The following is a 27,147-nucleotide window of genomic DNA, read 5'->3' on the forward strand; positions in this document are numbered from 1 at the left end:
GGATTGCAGTGTTTATTTTAAAACATTCACATCTAATTCACATAAATATTATAACCGTTACTATTATTAGAGTGCAGCTAGGAAGGCTCAATTTTGTAATATTATTTGAAATCTCCCAGATAAAGTGGATTTTTAGCTACCTTATCAATATAATTTGCAAATTATTTTTTATGTTTCAAAAAGTTCCAGGGTCAAAACAGCATTCCTTCAAGGTGTTTTAAATCACCAGAGTACTCCTATGACATTACTGAGGAAGCACCCATACTAATGGGGAGAACAATATATTTTAGAGTTCCCATAGAAACATTCAGTTACATTTTACCTGCTTGGAAAATATCCACACATTGTGATCAACATGTTCAATATAAGAGTAGCAAGGTCAGTTTCATTCAGTACAGCCTGTCCACTGGCTAACAGACACCACTTAAGCTGTGGTATTGCTTGAAGTGGTCGCCATCCATCCATGCCTTGAGCCCAGCATCTGGTCTTTGCATTTAACATTCCTTTGGTCCACAATTCTTGCATCTTAATGGATGGAAGGCATCATTACAAACAGACAAAATAAAATGCAAAGTTTTGTCAATGTTTTATAGTAAATATATACTATACTATGAAACAAACATGCAAGTACACTATGGAAAAAAAATTGTTGTTGACAGGCCTTGGGGAACCCAGATTTGGCTAATATTACAAGAAAAATAAGCATTTAGTTGGCCAACCTGCAAAACATAAAAAACACCAGAAACAGTAAAAATGGCAGGCAGAGTGTAAAACGACCAAATTCTGAGTGAGCCTGGGAAGCTAAGGATGGGAAGGCAGGACCAAATACGAGCAGATAAAGAGGGAAAGTGACCTTAGTTCTTGGACTGAACAGGCAATTTTCAGTCAATTTCAGATTGCATTATTAAAACTTAGCTCTTCATACCATATAGAAGCATTATCCTTTGACATAATTACTAAGATAGCAATTGTTGTTATATAAAGTTCATTAAACACCTATCTGCTACCTCCATAACAATAGCTTTTAACATTTTTCTTTGTTTGCTTTTTTGAGACAGGGTCTCGCTCTGTTGCCTGCGCTAGAGTACACTGACATCATTACATAGCTCACAGGAACATCAAACTCCCGTGCTCAAGCAATCCTCCTGCCTAAGCCTCCCAGAAACTGGGATTACAGGTGCGTGCCACCACACCCAGTTAATTTTTCTTATTTTTTGTAGAGATGGGGGTCTCACTACATTGCTCTAGCTGGTCTCAAACTCCTGGCCTCAAGCGATCCTCTCACTTTAGCCTTCCAAAATGCTAGGATTATAGGCAATAGCTTTTAAACAAAGTTTGAAAACATGATTTTGTATGCAAGTGCAGTTCTCTAGAAGTACAAACCATCTAATCCGTCATGTGGAAATGAACCTTTGGAGCTGATGACAGTAATTCAAATCAGAGTTTTAAATTATTCCACATCTCTATGAGTGCTAAGCAGGAGGGCACAAGAAAGGCTGAGACATTCACAAAAAGTTTCTCCAAGATAAATACCTCATGAAATCCATATGGGCCACTCCTTTCTTTGTCTGCATTACCAAAATACCATTCCTTCTCACTTTCTCTTTTCATGTCTGGAGCAGCTTCAATCACATTGCTCTAAGTTTTAAAAAGATTTGTTATTTTCCAAGGCAGAAATATAAGGCGGCAAATGTATGTCATAAAACAAAGTTGCAGAGTACTAATTTGGGGGGTTTATAGCCCTTTAAAATTTCACCTGAAAATTTAAGTGACCTTATGTTAAGAGTTAAGGATTAAATGACTAACCTAATAGTAAAAAAAAGCTATTTCCTTATTTTTTTAAATTTAGTTTTTTGGAGACAAGAGTCTCATTCTGCTTCCCAGGCTGTAGTGCACTGTTGTGATCATAGCTCACAGTACCCTCAAACGCCTGGGTTCAAGCAATCCTCTCGCCTCAGCCTCCTGAGTAGCTGGGATTATAGGTGTATACCACCATGCCCAGCTAATTTTGTTTACATTTTTGTAGAAACAAGGGTATTGCTATGTTGTTCTGGCTGGTCTTGAACTCCTGGGCTCAAGGGATCTTCCTGCTTCAGCCTCCCAAAGTGCTAGGATTACAGGCCACCATGCCTGGTCTATTTCCTTATTAATATGCATTTGAAGTAAATGGCTTCCTAAATTTACTCAGCAATCTAAGCTAAATTCAAAGACATCTAATTTCCCTATAGTCATTAACAAATTCTCAGGACACTAAAGTTTTAGTAGCAAAGAATATTGTAGATTGTTATATAAAAAACATATACCAGTAGCCTTAAACCACAATGCCCAAAATATTAAAGTTCTATTGGGGGAAAAAACTTCACTCCAACCAAGTGTTTCAATAAGCCCCTGAGATCAAAGAGTAAAAATGCAAACAGGAAAGTTTTTCATGGTTTTAAATACTTAGTTTCAATCTATTAACCTAACCACAAATAATTGTGATAATTTTCTCTATCAGTGTTTTATGAGAACCTAGGATAGAATTTTTATGTAGTGTATTTTATTATAATATGTATTAACTATCAGCTTTCAGCTAGACTCATAAGTAGTGGCATAGCAAAGTGGTTAAGAACATAGCTCTGCCACTTATTGGGTGACCTTGGGCATATTTAGCCTCTCTGTATAAAATGTAAATAATAATGGTAACCACCTCAAAGGACTGTCCAGAACAGTACCTGGTACACTGTAATAGTAAATAATGAGCATTATGATTACCATTATTCATACTCAATAACAGAAAATGCCATATTCTACATATTCCAGTAGCACTTCTGGTTACAACTCAGACAAAATCTAACATAACACATTGCCTTGCACCAGGAAATTAAACAGAAACAAAACATAACATTAAAAAAAACCAAATAAACCATATATGCCCTTTCTATAAGTTAGGTATCAAAAGAGGCCTTTCAGTAGGCTTGCAGCTTTGTCCTCTTGGCTGGTTTCTCTTTTTTTTTTCAGACAGATGCTCAATGTCACCCAGGGTAGAGTGCCATGCCATCAGCTTAGTTCACAGCAACCTCAAACTCTCAGGCTCAAGTGATCCTCCTGCCTCAGCCTCCTGAGTAGCTGGGACTATAGGTATCACCATCACACCTGACTAATTATTTCTATTTTTAGTAGATATAAGGTCTCGCTCTTGTTCAGGCTGGTGTGAAACTCCTGATCTGAAGAGATCCTCCACCTAGGCCTCCCAGAGTGCTAGAATTACAGGTGTAACCCACCACGTCTGGCCTCTTGGCTGGTTTCAACAATGGCTCCAGATTCCTTAAGGTAAAGCATATTCTAAATCCTTGCCAATGCTAAAAGTTCTATTTACATATCTGATGAATTCAGTTTAAATCCTAAAGGTCACACAGCCTCAAGATAAGCCACATTAAAGATGAAGTTACTTTAAAAGACAAAAGAGACATTAGAAAAATAAAATGGGATCAATCATTACTGTCCATTTCAGATTCTTCCTTTGGCAATTTCACTTTTTGTGTGCATTAGTATTATTATAATTATTGGGGAAATACACTCTTGATCACATATATTAACATATTTTGAGATTTCTATGATTCTTTTGACCCTAAAATCATATCAAGGAATGTTACACTTGTAAAACCTAGACAAGCATACATACTTGCAGTGGTACTGTAGCTCGGCTTACGTGGAGATGGGCAAGGGTAAGCAAGTCCACAAGGATTCTAATCCCATTTGAATCCATGAGATCCTTAACATTTTTCTAGAAGAGAAAATATTTTTACATATTCTAAAACATTCCTTTGCAATAGGTCCTACTACCTAAAAGGTTCTTAAAGAGGAAAATACTTGGAATCTCTTGGAAATAACTAAACACAACTAGTATTACTTAATATTTTCAGGATTTTCTGTTTAAGGAATCTGAATTTAGATATATTAAAAGGGCAAAACTGTTATTAAAAAGACATCACGTAAGAATTTTTATTTAAATATGTTCTGAGTGGAAAAAAATCCACAAAAATAAAAACAAACTAAAGATTGTCATGATAAACTCTGGTTCTGTAATTATTCTGCCAAAGTCTTTTTAATAAACAGATTATCCCATAATAAGAAATAATTCTGCTACATTAAAAAACTTTTTAATTTTCCAGTTTGTTTTTTTAAACTTCAAAACTGGTCATTTATGAGAAGGAAGAAACTATAATTTAAATGAAAATTTCCCAGGACTTATTTGAAAACATTTGCATTATTTACAAAAAGAATAAAACTAGGCAAGTTTTAAGAAATAAAAATTTCTTTAAAAATTTAAGAAATAAAAATCTGCTTAGATGTCATTTCAACATCATACAATTGTGAGTTAATGTTATATATCACAATTACAAATTCTTTTTTTTTTTTTTTTTTGAGACAGAGTCTCGCTTTGTTGCCTAGGCTAGAGTGAGTGCCGTGGCGTCAGCCTAGCTCACAGCAACCTCAAACTCCTGGGCTCAAGCGATCCTTCTGTCTCAGCCTCCCAAGTAGCTGGGACTACAGGCATGAGCCACCATGCCCGGCTAATTTTTTCTATATATATTAGTTGGCCAATTAGTTTCTTTCTATTTATAGTAGAGACGGGGTCTCGCTCTTGCTCAGGCTGGTTTCGAACTCCCGACCTCGAGCAATCCGCCCGCCTCGGCCTCCCAGAGAGCTAGGATTACAGGCGTGAGCCACCGCCCCCGGCCCCACAATTACAAATTCTTGTTAGAAACTAGTACAAATCTCTCAAATGTCTTTAAAAAGAAACAAGAGTGAAATCACTTTTCATTTTATTTCTTTGATTAGTTTGTACCATCAAAATGTATATTGATGAATTAAAACCTTACCATTTTATGTCAAGTATTTATTTTATTTAAAACTTAATCCTAAAGATCCCTAAAGAAAAACCAGGTAAGGATTGTTATTAAGTCATTTTAATACATTAAAGGTTATCCTTCACTATTCTTCATTTGGAATTTTATCGTCAATAATTTATTCATCATCTGTAATACTAGGGCTGAGTATATAGGGAATACTGGCCAAAACTTTTCTCTCCAGGATTGTAGAATACTTTTTGATCTAAAACGGAGAAGATAAGAAAAGAACTATCTCTGGATAATTCGCTCAAACTTTGACAGTTTATCTTTACATATGCACATTACTTGGAAATGATAGCATATTTATGCAAAAATACTGTACCTTATTAAGAATCAACTTGTTAAGGAAGAGGATCAACCTATCTCGTTCAAGTTTATCTGTGCACTATTGAAATAAATGAGAATTTAGTCAGAAGTGAATAGAAACGCAAATTAAGATATTACCATCATTAGACAAAATCAACCAATAACTCCTAAGAAATAATGTTGTCTCTTAAATATAAAGGAGAAAAATCACAAAAGTCTGTGAATTATTATAATTTCTCCTCTTTTTTCTATAATTTTATATTATTTGTCTAATTTCCCTTGAAAGGCAGATATTTTAAAAGTCATTGAACAAACTACTTTAATATATAGCTTTGAGGAGACATATAAAAATTAAAGTATATGAAAGAATTACTCCAAATGACACTCTTGAATTAAGTAAAAATTCTGAAGAATTGGTAAGTGATGTTCCACATAAATTGCATCATGATTAACACAAACATGAGGAAAAATATATCTGCCCCAAATACAAATGGTATGCCACAAGTACTCCAGGTTCACTGGAATAACACTGAATTAGAATTCAAAAGCATTATCTGTTATAACAGTAAACAATAAGAATTTTTGTCCTGGTTATATTATTCTTAGGTATGTTTTATGACCTTATTCAGAATTAGTTTTCTAATCCACAAAACATGAGTCACGGTTAAGGCAATTATAATAAGCATAGATGGTTTTTAAAAATTGACGAAATGATTCAATCTAAAGGAGTTCACTGAAGCCTGAATTGTTAAATATAAGAGGAATGTGAACACAAATGAAAGAATAAAACATATACACTGCAACAAATAGGTTAACATTCAAATGAGCTGCATGATGAATGAAATTAATTTAGAGGCAGCACAATGAATGGACTGATTAATTTATCACCCCCATCATGCTCAAATGTTACATGACAAACTTTATAAAATAAAAAAAAAGTGCTAAGTCAAGGTTCTGGTTTTTGGTTATCACTGTAGTTCTAAAAAGTTTTATTATCTTCATACTTCTAAATTTAGTATGTTAGCATCATTTAAGATTTTTCCAAAATAGAAAACCAAAGGTACATAACTCTGGAAGTCACTATTTCTTTTATACACCTGTCCAGCTCATCCATACTTATATTTAAAGACTGGCATATAGGTCACTAAAGTTGTTCAAAAGCAAAAATTGGAAAATAAATTGACATGGACAAATATTTGCCCATCATTTTCCTCTTTATCTAACTTAGATAAAAAGTACAATATAAATTATACAAAAGCTCATGAAGAAAGTTATAGTAATGAGCAAATAGAATTTACACTTAGTTTTGAAATTTAACATGGACATCCATGACAACATCAAACAGCAATTTCCTTAAATGATATCCTTACCCTCTCTAACATTCCAATGATATATCTAGTATCTGTGAAAGGTCCTATTTCTTCATGACATCTGCCATAAACAATAGCAAGGGCTTGTAAACATAAACACTTCATGTTTACTTTTGGGGTGAGCAGGAAACGATGATAGAGCTCATTGAAAAATTCATACCTGGATTAAAAAAATAAGTTCACAATAAAAATAACCATGAAACCAATAGTGAAAACAAATAAAACAGGATACACAGAGTAGCTCACGATCTCTTAATTGATCCACTTTCTTCATTCTCATCTTCCTCCAATAGTAATCTCAGGTAATAGTCTCCTATTTTGATTTCCTCTGCGAGGCACTCATATTTAACCTTTATTAATAAAAGTAAATTACATTATTTTAGTTCACAATAGATTTTGGCAATTTCCACATAATTGTTTCTTACAATTCTTTCTGTTCAGAGCTTATCATTTCTTAAAATACCTGTTATTTCATTATTAACATGACTTACTCTTTCAGTTAGATGTCGAGTTGGAATTATATACCAATTTTATGAATGTAAAACTTGCTGATAAAAATTGTCACAGCAATACATAGTATCAATGAAGACTTAGGGGAGGAAGAATGAAATCTGCTTCATTCCCTTGTGGGTTTGCCATAACCAAGCAAGGAGTAGGTAGTCTTGTGCTACACAAAGTTTGCCCAACACACACAAACTACTTCAGGTTTTCTGTCCTATCCTAGCTCAACCCCTGGCTGATGGGCCAAGAGTTAAAATCAACATATCAGCTTCATTTCACATTTTTGTACCGTACTCCTGTGCTGTATGTCAAATTACCCCAGGCTACTAATTAGAGGTGATAAATGAGGTAGAAGTCCAAGATCAAGAATTGGGGCAGCACGACGATCCTTGTACCCAGACTGTTTGTCTCAAGGAAAGATTCACAAGCAATTGTAAAAAGGAATTCTATGATCAGATTATCAAAATTTTTTCCAAAGCTTAATATAATTGATTTCTAAAAACAAAATACAGAAAATATCTATAATCTCTATTTCATTTTCCTTCTGTAAGATCTGAGCATTCAATTAATTCAACTTCTATTTATTAAGCGTGTGCTGTGTGCCATGCACTGGAGATACAGCAGTGAACAAACATAAAAATTTCTGCCCTCACAGGCACAGCAGGAAAAAAAGCAAAATATATATGATAGTTGGGAGATAGTAAGTGCTATGGAGTGAAATAAAGCAGGAAAGGAGATATGGGGAGAGAATGTATATATAAGTATGTGTGTATGTTTAAATAAGATAGCAGGGACGGGCTGCTCTAAAGACCTAAAGAAGAGGAGAAAAGTTACCTGGCTATACAGGGAAAAGATTCTTCTAGGCAGAGGGGAAAAGCAAGTAAAAAGACCTTGAGGCAAGAACATGAATTTGGTGTTTTCAGGGAAGCCAGTGTGGTTGGAACAGAGCAGAAAAAGGAGAGTGGTAGATGAGATCAAAGAGAAAAAGCCTGGAGTGGGAGGGGGTGTACACAGATCCTATCTTGTCATTTCAAGGACTCGGACTTTAAGTGAGACGGCAAGGCATATGAGAACTGAGGGTTTTTAGCAGAGAAATGCTATGATCTGCTTACATTTTTAACAAGATCATCCTGCTGCTATGTTGCTAATAGATTACAGGGAGGCAAGGGTGGAAGCAGCGATACTGTTGATACTGTTATAACCCAACAGCGAGAGAGAAGATTGGGTTCTGTATAAATTTTGAAGGTGCATTATATAGGATTTGTTGACAAATTGGATTTGAGGTACAAGAGAAAGATAATTTCAAGGGTTAACAAGTAACAAAGATCAGAAAGACTGCAAGGGGAAGAACAAGGGCACAATTGTGGAGAAAAAGTTCTAGATGCTTATTAGATATCCAATTAGAGATAAAAGTATGAAATCTAGCAAACAAAGTCTACACAGGAGATAAAAATCTGGAAGCCATAAGCAAATAAACATTTAAAGCCAGAGACTTGATGAGATCATTGAGGCAATGAATAAAAATGAAGAGATCCAAGAACAGATCCTTTGGGGCCAGCCAACATTTAGTGGTTGGGGGCATGAGAAAAAACGAATGCAAAAGATTGAGAGGTAGTCTATAGTGAGGAAGGAAAAAAATCCAGGATACTATAGACCCCCAAAATCAAAGCAAAGAAGGTTTTACTTTGCTAAGGAGGGAATGAGCAAGTTCACATTATTACATGTTTTAGAAACGCAGTTTGGTTAAGGATCAATGTCTGTGGGATCACCTGTATGTTCAAATTTACAGTTGTTGTAACAGTTTAAACTATATACATGTTAGTATACTTTATATATATGCTTAAATTATATATACACATGTATACAATTATCTACTGCCAACATGTTTCTTGTTCTTGTTTTCCCTGTTATTCACATCAATATTTTTAAAACAGCAAAATATTATTCATATTCAGAATCAAATTATCACAAAAAATTAATCAAGCTATAAGGAACAAGGTGAATAAGCTGTATTTTAATGGAGAAAGAATATAAAGGTCCTAGAAATGGGGGGAAAAACTCCAAAAAACCAACAACAAAAACATGCAAAGAACAGATTTAGAATACAAAGGATCAAATTTATAATATTAAAACTCCTACAGAATTCTCAGGTACAAAGTAAGTTACTTAAAATTAATTTTTAATTTTTGTCTCAGGCAAAGATTAAAGTTTTCCAATATTTCCTCTATAACATTGAGGAGGAAGGTAAAGTCACAAATTCTGTAATTAAATGCTAAAAAAAAAAAAAAAAAAAAAAAAATCACTCCCAAGATAGTATATGCTTTATTTTTTAAGATTAATATACTGCAAAACTTAAACATTACCTCAAATTCATGGTGGTTCCAGGAGATCACATTAGCACTACCAAGCTCTCTATCAATATTAAATGCTCTCATTTCAGATTCAAGAGTATCTTTCAGTTCTTCTCGTGTTTTGAAATTCCAAATAAGGTTTGATTTGGCATGGTCTTGACTAAACCTAGATAATCAGAATAGGGTAGGATGCAATAAACTTTAAAAGAAATCTACATATATCCCTTACTACATCTTATAATAAGCAAGAAAACAGTGGAATAAAAATTAGCAAGTATATATAAAATCTATGTAAAGCAAGTAGAGTAAAATGTTAATGGTGGAATACTGGTATAAGTTTACAGGTATTTATTATAAAACATATTTTTTCTATATGTTTGAAAACTTAATAAAATATCAGAAAAAAATGAACCCAAACTACAAATCTGTGTGAACTAAAAAAAACCCCTGATATTTCAATTTCGATATTGCTAATATAAATTCTAGTTAGAAAATAATTTTATTGTCAGATATCAAATTGCAGGTTGCAGATAAGAGTCTCTGGACTTTGGGGTATGAATTATGTGGGACGAGCAACCTTCTCTATTAGAACCTTACAGATTACCCAAGAGAGAATACTGCTACACTGCCAAGCTCTGATTGAGCATTTTCAAAATACTTCCCTCATACTCTTGGAATAACTTAACTACTGTAATACATTTGGGCACAAGTCTGAACTGGAGATGGATGGACTTTATTTCCATTTACTTTCAGTCTGTAATCCTCCTAGAAAGTCTTGTTTCAGAGTTCCAAGAAGTCCTAAGGGGGATAACACAATTGAGGGATTCCTGAGGGAGAAATCCAAAGCATATATTTAAGGATATACTATATACATACTATATACTTTAAAAGTAGTGTAGGAAGTTTTCAAAGCACACAGTTTTCTTTATTAGCCAAGATATAATCAACATGTCAGCTTCCAGATTGAGTACTCAGTTATCTGAAAGAAGTTTTGTAAACTTCCCCAAAATGTTTCCATGTCCTTCTCTCTCTCTATATATATGTGGGGGTAGATGAGTATGGGGTTAGTGGATGGGGAGAAGAAGGGAGTCACCATATTTGAAAGGTTACAAAAATATATGAGGACAACTTGGATATCCATTTCTCACAAGTCTGTTTTCACCATTCACCTCTTTTAAGACTCCACTTCCAACATACCTTTAAGGAAGTATGCAATTATTTCTAAACCATAATAAAGTGTTTTAAAGTAATCATCTCTAAGCCTTAATAAAATCTTTAAAGTAATTTTAGTCCCTCAGACTATCAACATGCTATAAAGAGCCTTAATTTTATGAAAGCATCTCTAATCATACCAATCTTAAAAGTTCTTGAACTTGACAACATACAGCATTGGTTCCAGGGAAGAAAAATCTGTCATAATTCCTTTAATAGTAATACCAAATTTAATCTATATTGGAAAAGAGGCCTAAAGTTTACCTATAATAGAAGAGATCCCAATTTGCTTCTATTTTTATTCTTTGTCTTCTTTTTCGAAGAACTACTGGCTTTTGATTTATGTTCTGGAATAGAAAAAAAACTTCATAGTGCTCAATCTGGGGCTACCAATGGGCTCAGTCAGAAGATCATCACTTTATAAGTGATAAGAAACATCTCTTTCATCAAATTGACAGAAACAAGTTAATGAAAGAAATAAAATCCATAAGATATTAATATAGGACATAAGTCATAACACATAACTTGCCAATATATACGTCTATAGTGTTGCTCAAATATTTTCCACTTAGCCTGAAGTTATCATTTCAACACCAAATTTTATTAAAGTTACAGTGATCATTAATAAAATTTATAATAGTAAAAAACAGTGACTTTTTTCAGACATTTACATGCAGTTAATACAAAAGTCATGGGACAACAATAAACGGAAAAGACTGCAGGTTATTTAACTGCCACCAAAGCTAAGAGGAACAAGTACAAATTGAAATAGCGAACGAAGAAGAAATAAGTATCTACATTCAGACACATGTGAAGTAAGACTTGAATTGAATTCATTAAACAAAGAATATCAAAGAATATCCACATGCCAGGCAGTTTAATGCATTTCACACATGTAGCAGCAGCAACTTAAACTCACCATATTGTTTTTGTCCTGAATTTAATTGTCCAAAGGAAAAAAATAAAAAAGATTTTAAAGAAAGTAAAAACAGAGTGAACTTAGATCTGCTAAGACTATCTCTATTTTACAAATTACATGAAGATGCCATCAATATAAATCATCTTCACTTTAAGACAGAAAAAGGTCCATCACCTTTTTCTAAGTCTATGAGTCAAAATTTAGGCAGTTGTAATCCTTTTGAGAATTCAAAGAAAGCTATGGCCCATTTCAGAGATAGACACATATGTAGGGTTTGCAGCTGGAGAAGATTTCAAAGAATCCTTGAAGTCTGCACAAGGACTGAAGGTTACGAATCTCTGCTTCATGCAAAATCTGTATAATTTCAGACATGAAAATTCTAATCCTCAATGTGATAGAAACAAAAAGTAGAAAGTGGTATAGATTAAAACATGGAAGTCTGTGACTTCATTTAAGAAGTGGCAAATTATATAAATAAAGAAAACAGACTAGATGACACAGAAAGAATAAAGGTAAAATAAGTAGTAAATTTAAAAAAGTAAATGCTGTTTATAACATAAAACCTATAGGTTATATACAGAAATGTTTCCTACAAATTTTAATTCTGTGCACTATCATGAAAATTAGTGCAAGGTGGCTTAAAGTATATAAACAATTCAAAATTTTGTTTTAATGAAAAACCTTTCGTTAAACCTTCTATTTAAAAAGTATTTTCTTCAATTCCCTGCCCCCAGATCAAAGGTTGGAAGTCTAGAGTAACGAAAATGTAAAGGCTATATAGAAAAGGGACAACCAACTCTCCATAAACTGAGCTGACTGATTTAGAAACTTAGGCTAAGAGCTCTAACTAGCTAAGCAAACCCCTAAACTGAAAATAATGTAAATAAGAAAAAAACCAAAACCCAAATCTTATATATTAGCCAAAGGTTACTATTAATTCAACAAAGCATCAGCTGCAAACAGAGCTCACTTCACAAACATTCTGATTATATAAGAGATGCAGCTTATTTCAAGACTAGCCAGTTAATCTTGACAATGGTTAGTTTTCAGACTTTAAAACACAAAATCATTTCATATTTTGATGCCAGTGTTTCTATGAATAAAATTGTCACAAAGATCATTGTTTCATAAAGAAATTAATGTTAAAAATAGTGCCCAGGCAGAAATGATAATCAGTTGATGCTACGAAAAGATCTTCTTGACCAGCATATTTATTTGCATCATTTGCTCAAAACTTTAATAATACTCCGTGTAAATGATACCAACAAATGAATAAAACATTTTGATACTAAAAACACATTCTTTTCCCTTTGAAGTGCTGTCTTTAAATAGCAATTATCCATATTTCTAGCTAAAATAGCTTTGTGTTCATGCTTATTTTACCTTAATGTTATATATGGAATCTGACATCGAAAACTTATTATATTCAACAGTTTGAAACAAATGCAAGTTTAGAAATGGGTTTAACTACCTGAAGCAAGACCTTGTAATTTTTATTAAATAACTGAAAATCATTCATATTTGTAGATTTTTCAACTATTCAAATGTTACATCAATATTATCATGACCAGACATATATTACAGTGCTTTTATATTATCTTGTTTGTACATCAAAGCAACCCTAGAAGATAGAGAAGGGAGGTATTGTTATTCTGATTTTATGAAAGAAGAAAGTAAGGATCTGAAAACCCATAACTTGGGTTAATCAGTGATGGGACCAGGCTCAGACGTAGGTTAACCAATTCAAAGTTCAGTATTCTCTGTACTATCCTAGTCACTTGAAAGCCTGCCTAATGATCCTTAATATTGAATATATCACTTATACAAACTAGCATTAACCTATCATGCTCAAGTTATAAAGAACTGAAGATTGGCCCCAATTTCAGATAGATATACAAGACTGTACTATTTGTTCTGTTATGTTTAGATATTCTGGTAATCCACAAGAAACCCATTTGTTTTATAAATATATTAAAATTATTTTCCATGAATAAGGAAATAGCTACCATAAATAAAGAGATGGGGCCGGGTGCGGTGGCTCACGCCTGTAATCCTAGCTCTCTGGGAGGCCGAGGCGGGTGGATTGCTCGAGGTCGGGAGTTCGAAACCAGCCTGAGCAAGAGCGAGACCCCGTCTCTACTATAAATAGAAAGAAACTAATTGGCCAACTAACATATATAGAAAAAATTAGCCGGGCATGGTGGTGTGTGCCTGTAGTCCCAGCTACTTGGGAGGCTGAGACAGAAGGATTGCTTGAGCCCAGGAGTTTGAGGTTGCTGTGAGCTAGGCTGACGCCATGGCACTCACTCTAGCCTAGGCAACAAAGACAGACTCTGTCTCAAAAAAAAAAAAAAAAAAAAAAAGAGATGGTTAAAAGAAAGAATGTAAAAGTGATCAATAAAAATAAGTCACCTTCTGCGGGACACTTTAATTCATTCTTAACCACTATACAATCCATCAGAAACAGAAGAATTAGATTATGAAAATGGATTCTGTAGCACATACTACATGCTGAACAATGAGATTAAAACTGTTTTATATCTAACCTTGATTTGAGGAACTAATATTGCAAAATTTAATTATACACAATAAATTTAATATAAAAATGTGAATCTTAGCTCCAAAACATTTGTCTGGTTAGTTTTAAATGAAAAAGCTAAATAAGAAGAACACCTTTATTTTTATATGTACAAAGCAGTCCAGGAAAATAGGGAACGAAATAAACATGTATAAAAAAGTATAGAAACTGGAATTTATGGAGGAAAAATTAAGAGGGGAATTCTGTATTAAATACCTAAACAACAACCTAACAATTAATTCATAAAACTATGAATTAAGAAAAAGGTATATAAAAATATGAATCAGAATTAGGTGACATTCCTTTTTAAGCTGCAGTTATTCAGTGAGAAGTAACTGAATACCATACCATCTCTGTCCACAGCAGCAACAAAAGTAGACCTACGACAAACAGAAATGCTGTAAGTTTGGAAGTAGACTTTATTTTTACCTCTTTTTGAGCAATGCCCATCCTATCTCTCCAATGCATTAACACAAGATCCACTTTTTCTTTGGCAAATTTTTCAACTTCTTTAGCAGCTTTTCCAGCTAGTCTTTGCCACTCTGGAACTTTATTAAATTTGCCATACTGATCCTATAAAATAATGTTGAAATCCATTACATACCTGTTTGCAAATTCATTTTAAAACTATGTAATGCTGAGTCATACTATCTATTTTACATGATAAAATAAATACTGGGTGTTAGGGTTCAGTGAAGAAACAGTGAAAATTTCTATAATAAATTATACTTTTTGTTAAGAAACTTTAACTTTTCTACTTAGGTTCAAAATGATTCCTTTTTGAGGAGTGGCAAGATGCAAGTAGGAGATAAGTAAACAGAAAGTGTAAGGACAGAAAAAGAATACATATAAGAAACTATTATAAGAGTGTATCATACAGATGTTTAAGTATTTTCTCAGGGACAGCCTAACCCTAATAATTAACATAGATCTTATAAAGAAAAAAAGTCTTACCTAAGTAACTTTAGTCATTGTTGGCCCTTTTCACCAGCGACATTTATCAATCTAATACTATATGTAAAATACTAGATAACATACTTGAAATTTTCGAAAAATCCATTTCTGAATGTTCCAATAAATTGAGTTAGAGAAACAAAACATACAATAAAATTACCCCATTCATAAAATTAGATAGTGGTGATAGTTGCACAACTCTGTAAATATACTAAAAATTATTGAACTGTATACTTAAGTGAATTTTATAGGATATAAATTTTATCTCAAGAAAGCTATAAATAACAATATTAATGAGTATCACTACTCAAGGCAGTGAATTCTTTGTTTACTTCTAAAATTTTTAGTGTGTTTCAGAGAATATATAATAATAGTACTCTTAATCTTGAAAAGACACTTAGGACAATCATATTTACCATCGCTATTTTGACATTATCTCTAACATGCATCCGATCAGCATCCTTCTCAGGAACTGGATCTGAGCTGTCCAAGTATGCCAGCAAGCCTGGCGGCTAAAAACAACAAATTAAAAACAAAACACAAAATCCATTTTCAAAATAACTGCACAAAAGAAAAGCTAGCCTTAAAAACCAAAATAAATTAATACTATGATTTAGATATTAACACTTACAATATGGTAACTCTTACAATAAATACCTTTTTGATTAAAACCAAACAAACCCCTTTAACAGTAATAGATAACTTACTCAATGGCATTTTATTGGACAGTACATAATTCCAGTTTCTCAACTGACTTACCAAAATGCGTTTCAACAAGTTTGTAGCAGTTGCATTATCAGCTGTCCAGAGTCCCACTAAATGTCTACTTAGCTGTCTGAAAAAAGCAGACGTTGAAAAAGGTTTGCTGCTTTATCTCAGCTAGAATAGAAAGGAATTTTTAAGAACAAAATATCATAATTATAAGACATATGGCTACAGTAAAAAATCATTCTGATCTAAAAATAATTTAAAAATATTTTCATGTGGAAAGGCTATCTGAGACACTAATTCAAATACTCAACATTTTGAAATTTTCTCCAAATTAAAATACTTCCTTGATGAATACACTAATTTGCAATGATCCTGAACATGAAGAAGTTTTACCCCATTTAAAAAAATTTTTTTAAAAATCAGACTTGATGACAGTTTGTATAACAAGCCTTGATATAGCAACTATAACATTCTGGCATTCTTTGAAATTCTGAGCATAAGAAAAGGTCAATACCTATGTTCTAATATAACTTTTTGGGCAAGGTAGAAAATATTTTTAGTTTTGGAGTTTAGACAAAGACCTAAACCACTTAGCACAAATTATTCTACTCATCCCACTTAAAAGCTAAAAGCAAATTATGGTTTGGAGTGAATATCTAAGATCCACAATGAATCTATGCTTTAGTCATTTATTAATCTTAACCCCCATGACAACATCTGTCTCCTAAACTGGAAGCTCCTCATGAGCAGGAAGCCTATTTAACTCACCATTGACCCTTTTGTGCTTTGGTAGAGATTCAATTACCATTTGCTATGAGAATGGTCATAAAACCCATGAGGGAAATAACCAAATAACGACCTACAGACATATGTTTTGTTTATACTACATACCAGAATAATAAAGTTTCATAGCAAAATCCAAACTGTACTTTGTCACCAGAAAGTGAATACTAATAATACTATTCATTCCTGTGCACATTTGAAACCTAACATATCAAAGTAATTATACTTGTATGTAATTTCCTTCACTGGTATTTGGTAGGTATCATATCAGTGACTCCTAAAAAGATTTTACTTCGGAATAAAAGACATAACATTTTATAACAGCAATCTGTAAAAGATAAAGCAATGCAAATGAAATGTGGAATTTCTATTATACATGGACAGCTTTCTTTTTAATACTGTATTTCAAATATTACTAACATTTTGGAATTTTCTCTAACTTATAATGCTTCCCTGATATATACACTAATTGATTACAGTAGGGAATTTAACTGATTAACTATAATAAAGAGGAACTAAACAAGCAAACATCTAAAATGGGGGTTTAATGGAGTAAGACATTACTGTTTTAATGAAAGATGGTGTCTAGCATTGCTAATAAGGTAATACTAAAGAAATATCCTTTCTGCTATATCTTTTTGTCCTCTTAGGCAATAATAGAAAACTACATTTGTGGCTAACATTTACAAGTAACGAATGCAGATAGCTTCTGGTAACAGTATAAATAGTAGAAAACCATCGTTAAGGCAGCATACCATGACACACAATACCTAGACCAAGGTGACAAAGAAGGAAAGTTACAGTATTGTAACAAAATAAATGTAACTCATCAACTTACACTATTTAAAAAGTCAAAAGATATAAAAAATATTTATGATACTCATTGCTTTTACTAATGAGTCATAATATGGTATGCTTAGAATAGCTAAAAGGGTCACATATCAGGGACCACAAAGAAAGGTTAAAAGGGCTGGTATTCATGTAGCCTGAAGTAAATGAACAATTTTATGTGCTTCCTTATATTTGAATGATTATTAGAAGAAAGATGATTCACCAAAGGGGAAATATATAACTCAAGAGACTTAAAATAAGTCTGGTTTAGGTTTGCTGGATATATTTTAAAGTTTTCTTTCTTTTTCTTTCCTTTTTAAAGTAGAGTACCTGACTAAAGATATTTAAAAATCAACTATGCCAGATTTTCACAAGGGGTCATGTGAATACCAGATGGTCACAGGAAATACAAGGAGAGAAGACCTGGGCATGTTGTGCTAGTTCCATAAGCTTCTAGGTACTTTTTTCACATATTCCAGTCCCATGACTATGGGTTCAGAGCCTGATAATAAGGACAACAGGGAAAAAGCTGTTTGGTATTTTCCCCTGAGTTTCCACAGTCAGGGACAATGATCATCTGGACATAATATTTCCACAAAAAAAGAAAAAGAAGTAGGTGGATAAAAAGAAAATGGAATATTTGTGTAATCCAAACATTTATTCAGTTATATCTGAACCCACAAACCCATTCTCTAAACAAAGTTAATTTACCACAGCAAATTAAATTAAATAACCTACCTATTTGTAAGCATCCTTTGATCTGAGCTTATTGTAAACATCGCAGTATGCAAGTGTCGAGGTAAGGCACCTTCACTTAAGGCAAGCTCCTGCATTTTTGTAGCAATTTCTTTGTCACCTTCCTTTGGGAAAAGGGTAAGATGATCCCTAAAGCAGCAATCTAGGACGAGCTGTCCAAACTTTAAAACACTGTATCTTTAAATAAGTTATTCAGTATATAATAAAAATTAAAAATATAACTTTGAATTACCCCAAAATAACATAGGTAAGTAGCAGTACAGGTAATTTTTAAGATGTTATCTGTCTTTGGAATAAGGTTTAAATGTTACCAGATTAATTCACCTTATGAATCATGCTTTGCTAAATTTAACACTACAATTAGATTCATTTCCTGTGTATACATCAGCCAACAAAGGGGGAAAGTGACTTAGGGAAATCAGTAATTCCTACCAAAGGCATCTGTAAAACCTAACTTGATTTTATTAATAATACATTCATTTTCATGGTGAACAAAATTCTTTATTTTTTTAAAGGATGATGTGATGTAGGGATAGTTCCTTTGCTTGTATGGACTCACTCTGGCAAGAGGTAAGATAAACAGAACTACCAATCAAAGGTAATCCATAGGACTATGAACTGAGTGAAGTGGTGTGATATTTAAGACAACCTGTTGAAAAGCAAAAATGCTCATAATGTTAGAGAAAAAAGTACAAGTACATATTAAATAGTATAATTATTACAAATGAATTATGTAGTATGTATACAAACATACACATAGTACATAATGTACATATATTATTTTGAACAGTATACAGTCTGAGAGGAAATTTACTGATATGTTGATAAAAGCTATCTATGGATGGTAAAAATATAGATAACTTATTTTTATTGCTTCCTAGTATTTTATTTCTGTACATTCCAGTTTTTCTTCAAAGATCATATATTGCTTTTACAATCAGAAAAAATAATTTAAGATATGCGCCAGGGTTTCAGTGTAAATAAATAAAGTCTTTCTCATAGATATTAGCTTTAGTCACCAGCTACGAATCTGACATGTGTGGTTTATACCTGAAGCCAAGGTCAGCATTTTGATTAGCTCTCAATAATTATATCCGCATGTAATGTATGAATGGTATACATTACATGAATGTATTGGTGGATCAAGGTCAAGAGTACATTTTTATTTGGCCTCATGGTCCTAACTGTCCTTGGCTACTGCAAGCTCTGTAAAAGTGAAAGATGTGGTACTTACTTTTTTTTTTTTGAGACAGACTCTTGCGCTCCGTTGCCCAGGCTAGAGTGTGCTGTGGCGTCAGCCTAGCTCACAACAACCTCAAACTCCTGGGCTCAAGAGATCCTCCTGCCTCAGCCCCCCGGCTGGGACTACAGGCATGCACCAACACATCTAATTTTTTTTTTCTATTTTCAGTCACCTGGCTAATTTCTTTCTATTTTTAGTAAAGATGGGGTCTTGCTCTTGCTGAGGCTGGTCTCGAACTCCTGATCTCAAGTGATCCTCCCACCTCAGCCTCCCAGAGTGCTATGATTACAGGTGTGAGCCACCATTCCCAACCAGATGTGGTACTTACTTTGGAAACTAAAATTGAGCATAGAACATATTAGCTAGAAGGGGAAAATTAGCCTTTAGCTGTGTATACACATAAATATGCAAATGAACTTTGATGCTCCAACCAGTTCAAGGCCTATATATCACATTTTTTACAGCTACTTAAGAGCATACTAATTTTGTGCTTATTACTTAGTTGTATGCTACATATATATAACATAATAGCTGAGGTTTTTTTTGGCAAAAGGAGCACTCTTGTATTTTATCCACATGGTTACTATGACAATAAAAGAGTACAAAAATTCAAAAGCCATTTAGATAGATGTCACTAGAAACACTGCAGTGCACAGTTGACACTCACAGGCACCATCTTATCTTTTAAAAAACATAGAACAGTAAAGCAACTATCTTGAAGAAATGATATGTTCGACAATACCATGTCCTGAACTCTAGAGCTTAATTAGAAACAGACTTTAGCAGGAGGAACTTTTTGTTGTCATTCTTAATCACTTTGCCATGTATAACTCCATTAATAATTTCTATGTAATCTCAGTACCTCAAAATTTCAATAACGTCATCATCACACCCCAAAGAGCAAGAGAGAAAGAACACTATCTTTTAATTCTTTTAAATGAAACACATAATGCAAGAACAAAAAGATTTATTTGTTCTATAACTCCACTTACTCAAGAACTTCAAACTCTTATTTTATTATTAAGGATTATTTCTACAATGAATTTGAACCTAATTTCTAAAGTAAGATTAAAGTTACTTTTCTTACCCAGAGAATTGTATGGTTCCCATAAAAGACCAAAAGCAATTTTGTCCATTTCAATTAAAATAGCCAATCAATATTCAAGTAAGTTTACAATTTCAAAGTTATTCTCTCACCTCTATTATTGCCTTCATAACCAATCCAGCTCCCTTTACAATTGCCATGGAAGGATGCTTTAAAATGAGGAGAAAAAAGTACCACTAAATAAAAAAGAATTCTATTTTGACACATTTAGCTGTTGCTCTTAAAGACGATACAGTTATTATGCAAGGTATAAGCCATAAAATTAGTAAAGAATAAATCCCAAAGTCAGATCACAGTTTGGTTAAATATTTTAGGTATTCTTACAATACAGCTTTACATAATGTAAACATTAAGAGTTTACATTTAGTAGGAAACAGCTGGTACTTATTTTAATAATATAGTTATTTGAATACTTATATTTATTTGAATGATACATATCAGTGATACTAAAATAAAAATATAAATATCATATATACATATATGCACATAATAAATATTACAGTATTGTATAAAATAACCAATGTTTTCCAGTGCTTATAAAGAACTCTGCTAAAGCTCAACTTATTTGGGAATTTATAAAGTAAAGGGAACTTTGGGCTTACTACAGAAAAAAATGGTATTTTCGCTACTTCTAAGATGGAAGATAGGCAAGAGAGTCAAAATAGTAGGGCTATATATAAAAACACCAAGAAATGCGTAGGATAAAATCTCCTCATATAATAATGTACTAGGCTGTATTTATTTGTCAACATTAGTATAGAAACATGTACATACTACTTAAAAAGAAAACTGATCTCAAAAGAGGTTCCCTTAGCTATCTGATAAGAAAAATATAAGCTCTCACCTGAAAGAGTTTAAAGAGTGTTCTTCCGTTGGATGCTACCATCTCTAAGAGCATATCAAACTGCTGCCCTTCAGTTGTCTCACTATATGGAGCACAGAGGGCAAAGGTAAGGAAGTCCAAGAGTGAACTAATAACTAGGGCACCAGTCCCATGATCCTGAAACAAAGCAACAAATTGCCTTAAAGACTTAGAGTCAGGAAGCCTCAGTTAACACATACCAAGAATGTCCTCCTTTTTATTATTCTATATGTCAGACATAAATAATGACTTTACTGTCTCAACGTGAGGTTCGAAGTTTGATGACTCTTAAGTAATACAGTACTTGCTCTGCTAATGTAGTGAATCAATCCATTGTCCACTATACCTCACAAGGAATATAATTAAAATTCAATTGAATTTCAAGAGAATCATCAAGACTCCTCAGATGTGTATAAACTAAGGTTAATGTTTATTTAGATAAAAGGTAATCTTTGGCAATACTTCTAAAACTCTGGTTTTGTTCATGTTCCTTCTAGATGTTATAGAATACACATTTCCAAAATTGTTACCAGTGACTGAGGAACAAAGGTTTGGCTTCATTTTTAGAGCCGCTTTTTTTATAATGACATTTATAAAGAAAGAAAAAACAAAAATCTGAAATATTCTTGCAAAAATCTAAAGGCTTTGCAAGGTAATGAGATGAACAGATATAGTCCTAAGACTAAATATTTTATTATTAATGACCAAGCAGAACTGTGACCAATATTGACCAAAGTTGGGAGCTGCAATGAAAAAAAATTGTTCATGTTGTACTCCTAAAATATCCATGAAGACAAGTTTAATTACAACTTACCACATGGGAATTAAATTTCTCCAATAAGTTTTCCAGAAACTTCTTTGAAGAGAGAAGAGAAGCTTTGTTTAGCTGTTCTTGTCTTAAGTCATAGTCATCATGCATGGGCTATTGATTAAAAACAGTGATAATTCATTCATAAGCAGTCCCACGTGCTGGCATCACACAAAAGTCATTTATAAGAAATATTCATTACACAACGAAAGCATTAAAAACCACAGCCTTCAAAGTGTAAAGGCAAAAAGGAAACTCATGATAAGACAAGCAGGCAAAGTAATGATTTCCCTCAGGGTTGATCAGACTGCATAAGTACTTTTACCCAACAAGTAACTGTCCCACAAGGTACTCTCTCAAAAGTCACAGACTCCCTTTATTAAAAGGCAACAATATTCACCCACCTAGAATTTTGTAATTTAAATTTGAAATGGTAAAACTCAGCTTTTTAAAAGCAAGTACTAAAATTAGCAGCAAATACTTCTTTGTTTCAAGGTGATTCTCCTTTAACTGTTGGGATAACTGACAGTAAAAAGCATTCCAGCATGATGGTTAGGTATAGAGTTCAAGTCCTAATTCTACTACAGACTATAACTGGGAGACATTAGACAAGGTAAGTTACTTTACCTCTCTGAGCCTCGTGTCCCTCAGCTATAAAGTAGGATTGACAGTACTTATATCTCATGGGCCCATTATGAAGTTTAAATAATGCATGTAAAATATATAGATAATATCTAATATGTTATAAGGATTTAATGTATGTGTTTCACATCGTTGTTATTTTTATTGTGGTATATAAACAAATTTACCGTCTTAACCACATTTAATTGTACAGTTCAGTGGCATTAAGTTCATTCACATTGTTGTACTGCTATCACCATCATCCACCTCCAGAACATTTTCATCTTCCCAAACTGAAATTCTGCACCCATTAAACACTAACTCTGCATTTTTCCCTCTTCCCGGCCCCTGGCAACCACTATTCTTTCTGTCTCTAAATTTGACCTCATACACTTGGAATCATACAATATTTGTCCTTTTGTGACTGGCTTATTTCACTAGCACAATGTCTTTAAGGTTCATTCACATTGCAGCATATGTAGAATTTCCTTCCTCTTTGGTTCTGTTTATTGAACAAAAGACTCTATATTACTGTGGCTAAATGCACATGCTTTGCAGCCAGAATGCTGGGCTTGAAGTCTATTCTGCCATTTACTATATGACATTGAGCAAGATACTTGAGCCTAAATTCTTTCTCTGTAAAATAGATAATGTAATAGTAATAACTTATAAATAACGCTTGTTGGAGGATTAAATAAGTTAATATATGCAAGTGGTATAGAATAGCTCCAGAACACAGAAAAAATTAAAGTTATTATTAAATGGCTTGATAAGGCCCATTAAGGATAAAAATATAATTAAACATGAACACTGACCTCAGGAAGCTTATAAATTGAGAAAGGAAATACATTGTGTTTAGAGGTAGCAGTAATGCAAGAAGAAATTGCTAACACAGAAGATGTATATAGGAAGAGTAATATGCATTAGAGAAAGATAAATCACTACTGCTTTTAGGAATAGGAAGCTTCATTTAAAAGCTGACTTTTGAGCTTTCAATGAAGGATGAGTAAAGAGTTCTAAGCAGAGGGAATATGTGAAATAATAAGAAATATACATTGGTCTCTGACCCCAGTTCCTGACATAGAGCTCCTAAAACCCTTACAGATACGGAGGCTAAGAAAATCTTTTATTCTCCTATTTGGTCTTTGACCTTGGTTTCTGACACAGAGCTCCTAAGACCTTTTTAGTTTCCTAAATAAGAACATCTGGCACAGAGCTCCAAAATCCGTTAGAATTTCCTGAGTGACAGGCACATCTTTTGTTCTAATGTGACACTTTATACAATTGTTATTTTATGTTCTAGTTATATCACTATTTATTTTAAATGGAATTATTTAGAATAGTAAAGGTAATAAAATAGGTAAAGTTTAATTCACTTTTGGGAATAAATGCAAGGTTTCACACAAGTATTACTTATGTTTGTTCTATACCCCTAAGCTTGCCTAAACACTTTATGTAGGAAAAGTCCCAGATACTATACATGACATTGAGATTATCAGAAACTTCAGAGTTACACTGAAAACAAGCTGTTCGTACAAGCTATCACACCAAGGTAGATCTTTGCTGCTGAAGTATTCAAATGTGCCCCTTTTTCAGCTCCTGTGACTACCTAGCTCAGCATATCACTTTTTACATGACAATTTGGCCTACCGGCCTCAAACTTTACCTCTAATCTATTCTTCACATACTACCAGAATATCCTTTCTAAAATTCAAACCTGACCATGTTACTGCTCCTTTACTGAAAAATCTTTGTTGTTTCTTACAAAAAGTTACATATCTAGCTCCTTTGTCTGATTCAGAAGGCTTATTACTATCTGTATGTATCTCTAGCTGCAACTCCTCATAACCCCCCCAATACATAACTTATGATACAACCATATTTATTATTTGCTGCTTCCCAAACATGCCTTTGTATATGCTATTCCCTGGCCCAAGAAAGCCTTCCCAGAACTGGAAAATACTTGACTGGCCTTTAAGATTCAAATCAAATGTAATGTCTTCCAGAAAGACCTGTTGAGAATCTTTCATCTTCCCTTCACCACCGAACAAAAATAAAGTGCTGCTTTTCAGGATCCCATGGCCTCTGCTGCTTTATATTGTATGTCAACCTTACTAGACTGTCAGCAATTTAAAGGAAGGAAGGAATTTGCCTTAACATTTTTGTATTTCTATCACATAGCACATTGCCTGGTATACAGGATATGCTAAACAAATGTTTGAATAAAGGGCTATAAGAACAAGTTAGGAAATATAGTAAACGTGGACTTCCTTGACACAATGAAAACCTGGGTTTGCAGACATTAAAATCACCAGCTAATTTTAAGAAAAAACAGTTTCCTTAAGAAAAATACTACTTACTCACGCCTGTAATCCTAGCTTTCTGGGAGGCCGAGGCGGGCGGATTGCTCGAGGTCAGGAGTTCGAAACCAGCCTGAGCAAGAGCGAGACCCCGTCTCTACTATAAATAGAAAGAAATTAATTGGCCAAATAATATATATAGAAAAAATTAGCCGGGCATGGTGGCACATGCCTGTAGTCCCAGCCACTTGGGAGGCTGAGGCAGAAGGATTGCTTGAGCCCAGGAGTTTGAGGTTGCTGTGAGCTAGGCTGACGCCACGGCACTCATTCTAGCCTAGGCAACAAAGTGAGACTCTGTCTCAAAAAAAAAAAAAACAAAAAAACAAAAATACTACTTACACACATAAGGGCACAAAGCATATCAACTGCCGCATGGATTACTCCGTTGTTGCTCCTCTTGAGTGCTTTTACTACCTTCACTCCTAGACGCTCCCGAAACCTTTTGGAACAAAAACATATAAAAGAAATATCAGAACATTTATTATTATTTATTAAAATATAACATAATAGGTCATCTTAAGTTTCCATTGTGTTACTGCAGCAATTATATATCTTGAATCCCACATTTGAAACATTAGTTTTCATAATGGTTTTTGAGAGGAAAAACTTGTAAGGTTAACTAAACTAAAAGGCATGTAATTTCCCATTCAAATTCACCAAAACAAGAATCAGTAATATTACTGGTGAGTATGAGACCAATATCCCACTTCAGCTCCACTTGCCTTCCTTTTCCATTTCTCATGAATAAAAGCTACCACATCATCATATAAAAGGTATCAGGTTTAGTCAGAGGTAGTAAATTGTTCATTTTTTTGCTCCTATGAGTTATTCAAATTCTTTAAGAGAAGTTTTAGAAGACAACTTACTTTGGAAGCTGAGTGAAGGCTAGAAAACCAGCTTTGGAAGCTACAAGCCTCCTCACGGCCTGGAATTGACTCTCGAGTTCTGCATTTGAAGCAACAACATCTCCCTCTTGGGACAGTAATGCTGTTATAGCATTATTGATCAGTTTTTCTTTGTTTTCTGAGAAGAGACCCTACGTGAAAGAAGAATATTTCAAAAAAGTTTCCATACAAAAAGTTAATGACAACGAACAAATTAAGATACAATTTATCTTACATCCTGTGTTACTGCATGTAGAACGCCACTGTACGAAATATTAGCATTGAATCTGAATACAGCATCTGCAAAGTTGCCATCTGTAAGGAGATAAAAAGGTTCAAAAAGATTTACAGGTATGTATTCCTAATTCTTAAATTATTATTAAGCAGATGGAAGGGAATGCAATACATTTAAATCATACTTACTTGGAGGTGTAGCTAAGAACCTGAGATGAAGGCTCTCTACTTCCTCATCAACAGGCATGCTGAGTAACCCCCATCGCTGACCTTTATGAGTTGGTGTCATTTTTACACAAACATCTCTGTTACCAGAGGCTCTTACTCCATCCAACAAACTTGCTAATAAGGAATCTCTAAGCAAAGTTAAAGGTAAAAAAGTTTTAGGATCAATAATTAAGGAAAATGTTGATTTAGAAAGCAACATAAGCCCTTTAGCAGGTAACCGGCTCAGGGACATACTATGGGTACAAAGGGAATCATGAAGAGCAGGGCTTTAGGAGAGAGCCTGGAGTTCTAATACGAGGTCTTCACCTTGCTGCTATAAGACCTTGTGTAAGTTACTTAAGCATCATAGCCTGTATGTCTGTTTTGTTTTAAGATTGTTAACAGCTTTATTTAGATCTAATTCATAAGTCACAAAATTCACCTAATTAAAACATAAGTTTGACAATTTTTTTTTTGAAATAGGGTCTTGCTCTATTGCTCAGTCTAGAGTGCAGTGGTGTTGCCATAGCTCACTACAACCTCAAACTCCTAGGCTCAAGTGATCCTTTTGCCTCAGCCTCCCAAGTAACTGGGAATAAAGGCATATGCCACCACACCCAGCTAATTTTTCTATTTTTTTTGGAGAGACAGGGTCT

At 33.6% G+C, this 27,147-nt stretch overlaps 1 protein-coding gene across 1 annotated transcript in view; it reads right to left on the minus strand.

Moving 5' to 3' along the window:
• Nucleotides 1–27,147, minus strand: part of DNAJC13 (DnaJ heat shock protein family (Hsp40) member C13) — a 122,133-nt gene that overhangs the window by 52,181 nt on the left and 42,805 nt on the right. The window contains exons 10-28 of the mRNA XM_012766876.2: nucleotides 26,474–26,640; nucleotides 26,286–26,365; nucleotides 26,033–26,202; nucleotides 25,506–25,605; nucleotides 22,192–22,299; nucleotides 21,360–21,515; nucleotides 20,608–20,664; nucleotides 18,150–18,271; nucleotides 15,846–15,921; nucleotides 15,503–15,598; nucleotides 14,562–14,705; nucleotides 10,900–10,982; nucleotides 9,436–9,589; nucleotides 6,818–6,921; nucleotides 6,572–6,731; nucleotides 5,218–5,280; nucleotides 3,665–3,766; nucleotides 1,534–1,638; nucleotides 323–525 (exon numbers count right to left, since the gene is read on the minus strand). Coding sequence (XP_012622330.2) covers nucleotides 323–525; nucleotides 1,534–1,638; nucleotides 3,665–3,766; nucleotides 5,218–5,280; nucleotides 6,572–6,731; nucleotides 6,818–6,921; nucleotides 9,436–9,589; nucleotides 10,900–10,982; nucleotides 14,562–14,705; nucleotides 15,503–15,598; nucleotides 15,846–15,921; nucleotides 18,150–18,271; nucleotides 20,608–20,664; nucleotides 21,360–21,515; nucleotides 22,192–22,299; nucleotides 25,506–25,605; nucleotides 26,033–26,202; nucleotides 26,286–26,365; nucleotides 26,474–26,640 — 2,250 coding nt within the window. The remainder of the gene's footprint in view (nucleotides 1–322; nucleotides 526–1,533; nucleotides 1,639–3,664; nucleotides 3,767–5,217; nucleotides 5,281–6,571; nucleotides 6,732–6,817; nucleotides 6,922–9,435; nucleotides 9,590–10,899; nucleotides 10,983–14,561; nucleotides 14,706–15,502; nucleotides 15,599–15,845; nucleotides 15,922–18,149; nucleotides 18,272–20,607; nucleotides 20,665–21,359; nucleotides 21,516–22,191; nucleotides 22,300–25,505; nucleotides 25,606–26,032; nucleotides 26,203–26,285; nucleotides 26,366–26,473; nucleotides 26,641–27,147) is intronic.

Source organism: Microcebus murinus, chromosome 1 (genome assembly GCF_040939455.1).
Source record: "Microcebus murinus isolate Inina chromosome 1, M.murinus_Inina_mat1.0, whole genome shotgun sequence".
Classification (NCBI taxonomy): domain Eukaryota; kingdom Metazoa; phylum Chordata; class Mammalia; order Primates; family Cheirogaleidae; genus Microcebus; species Microcebus murinus.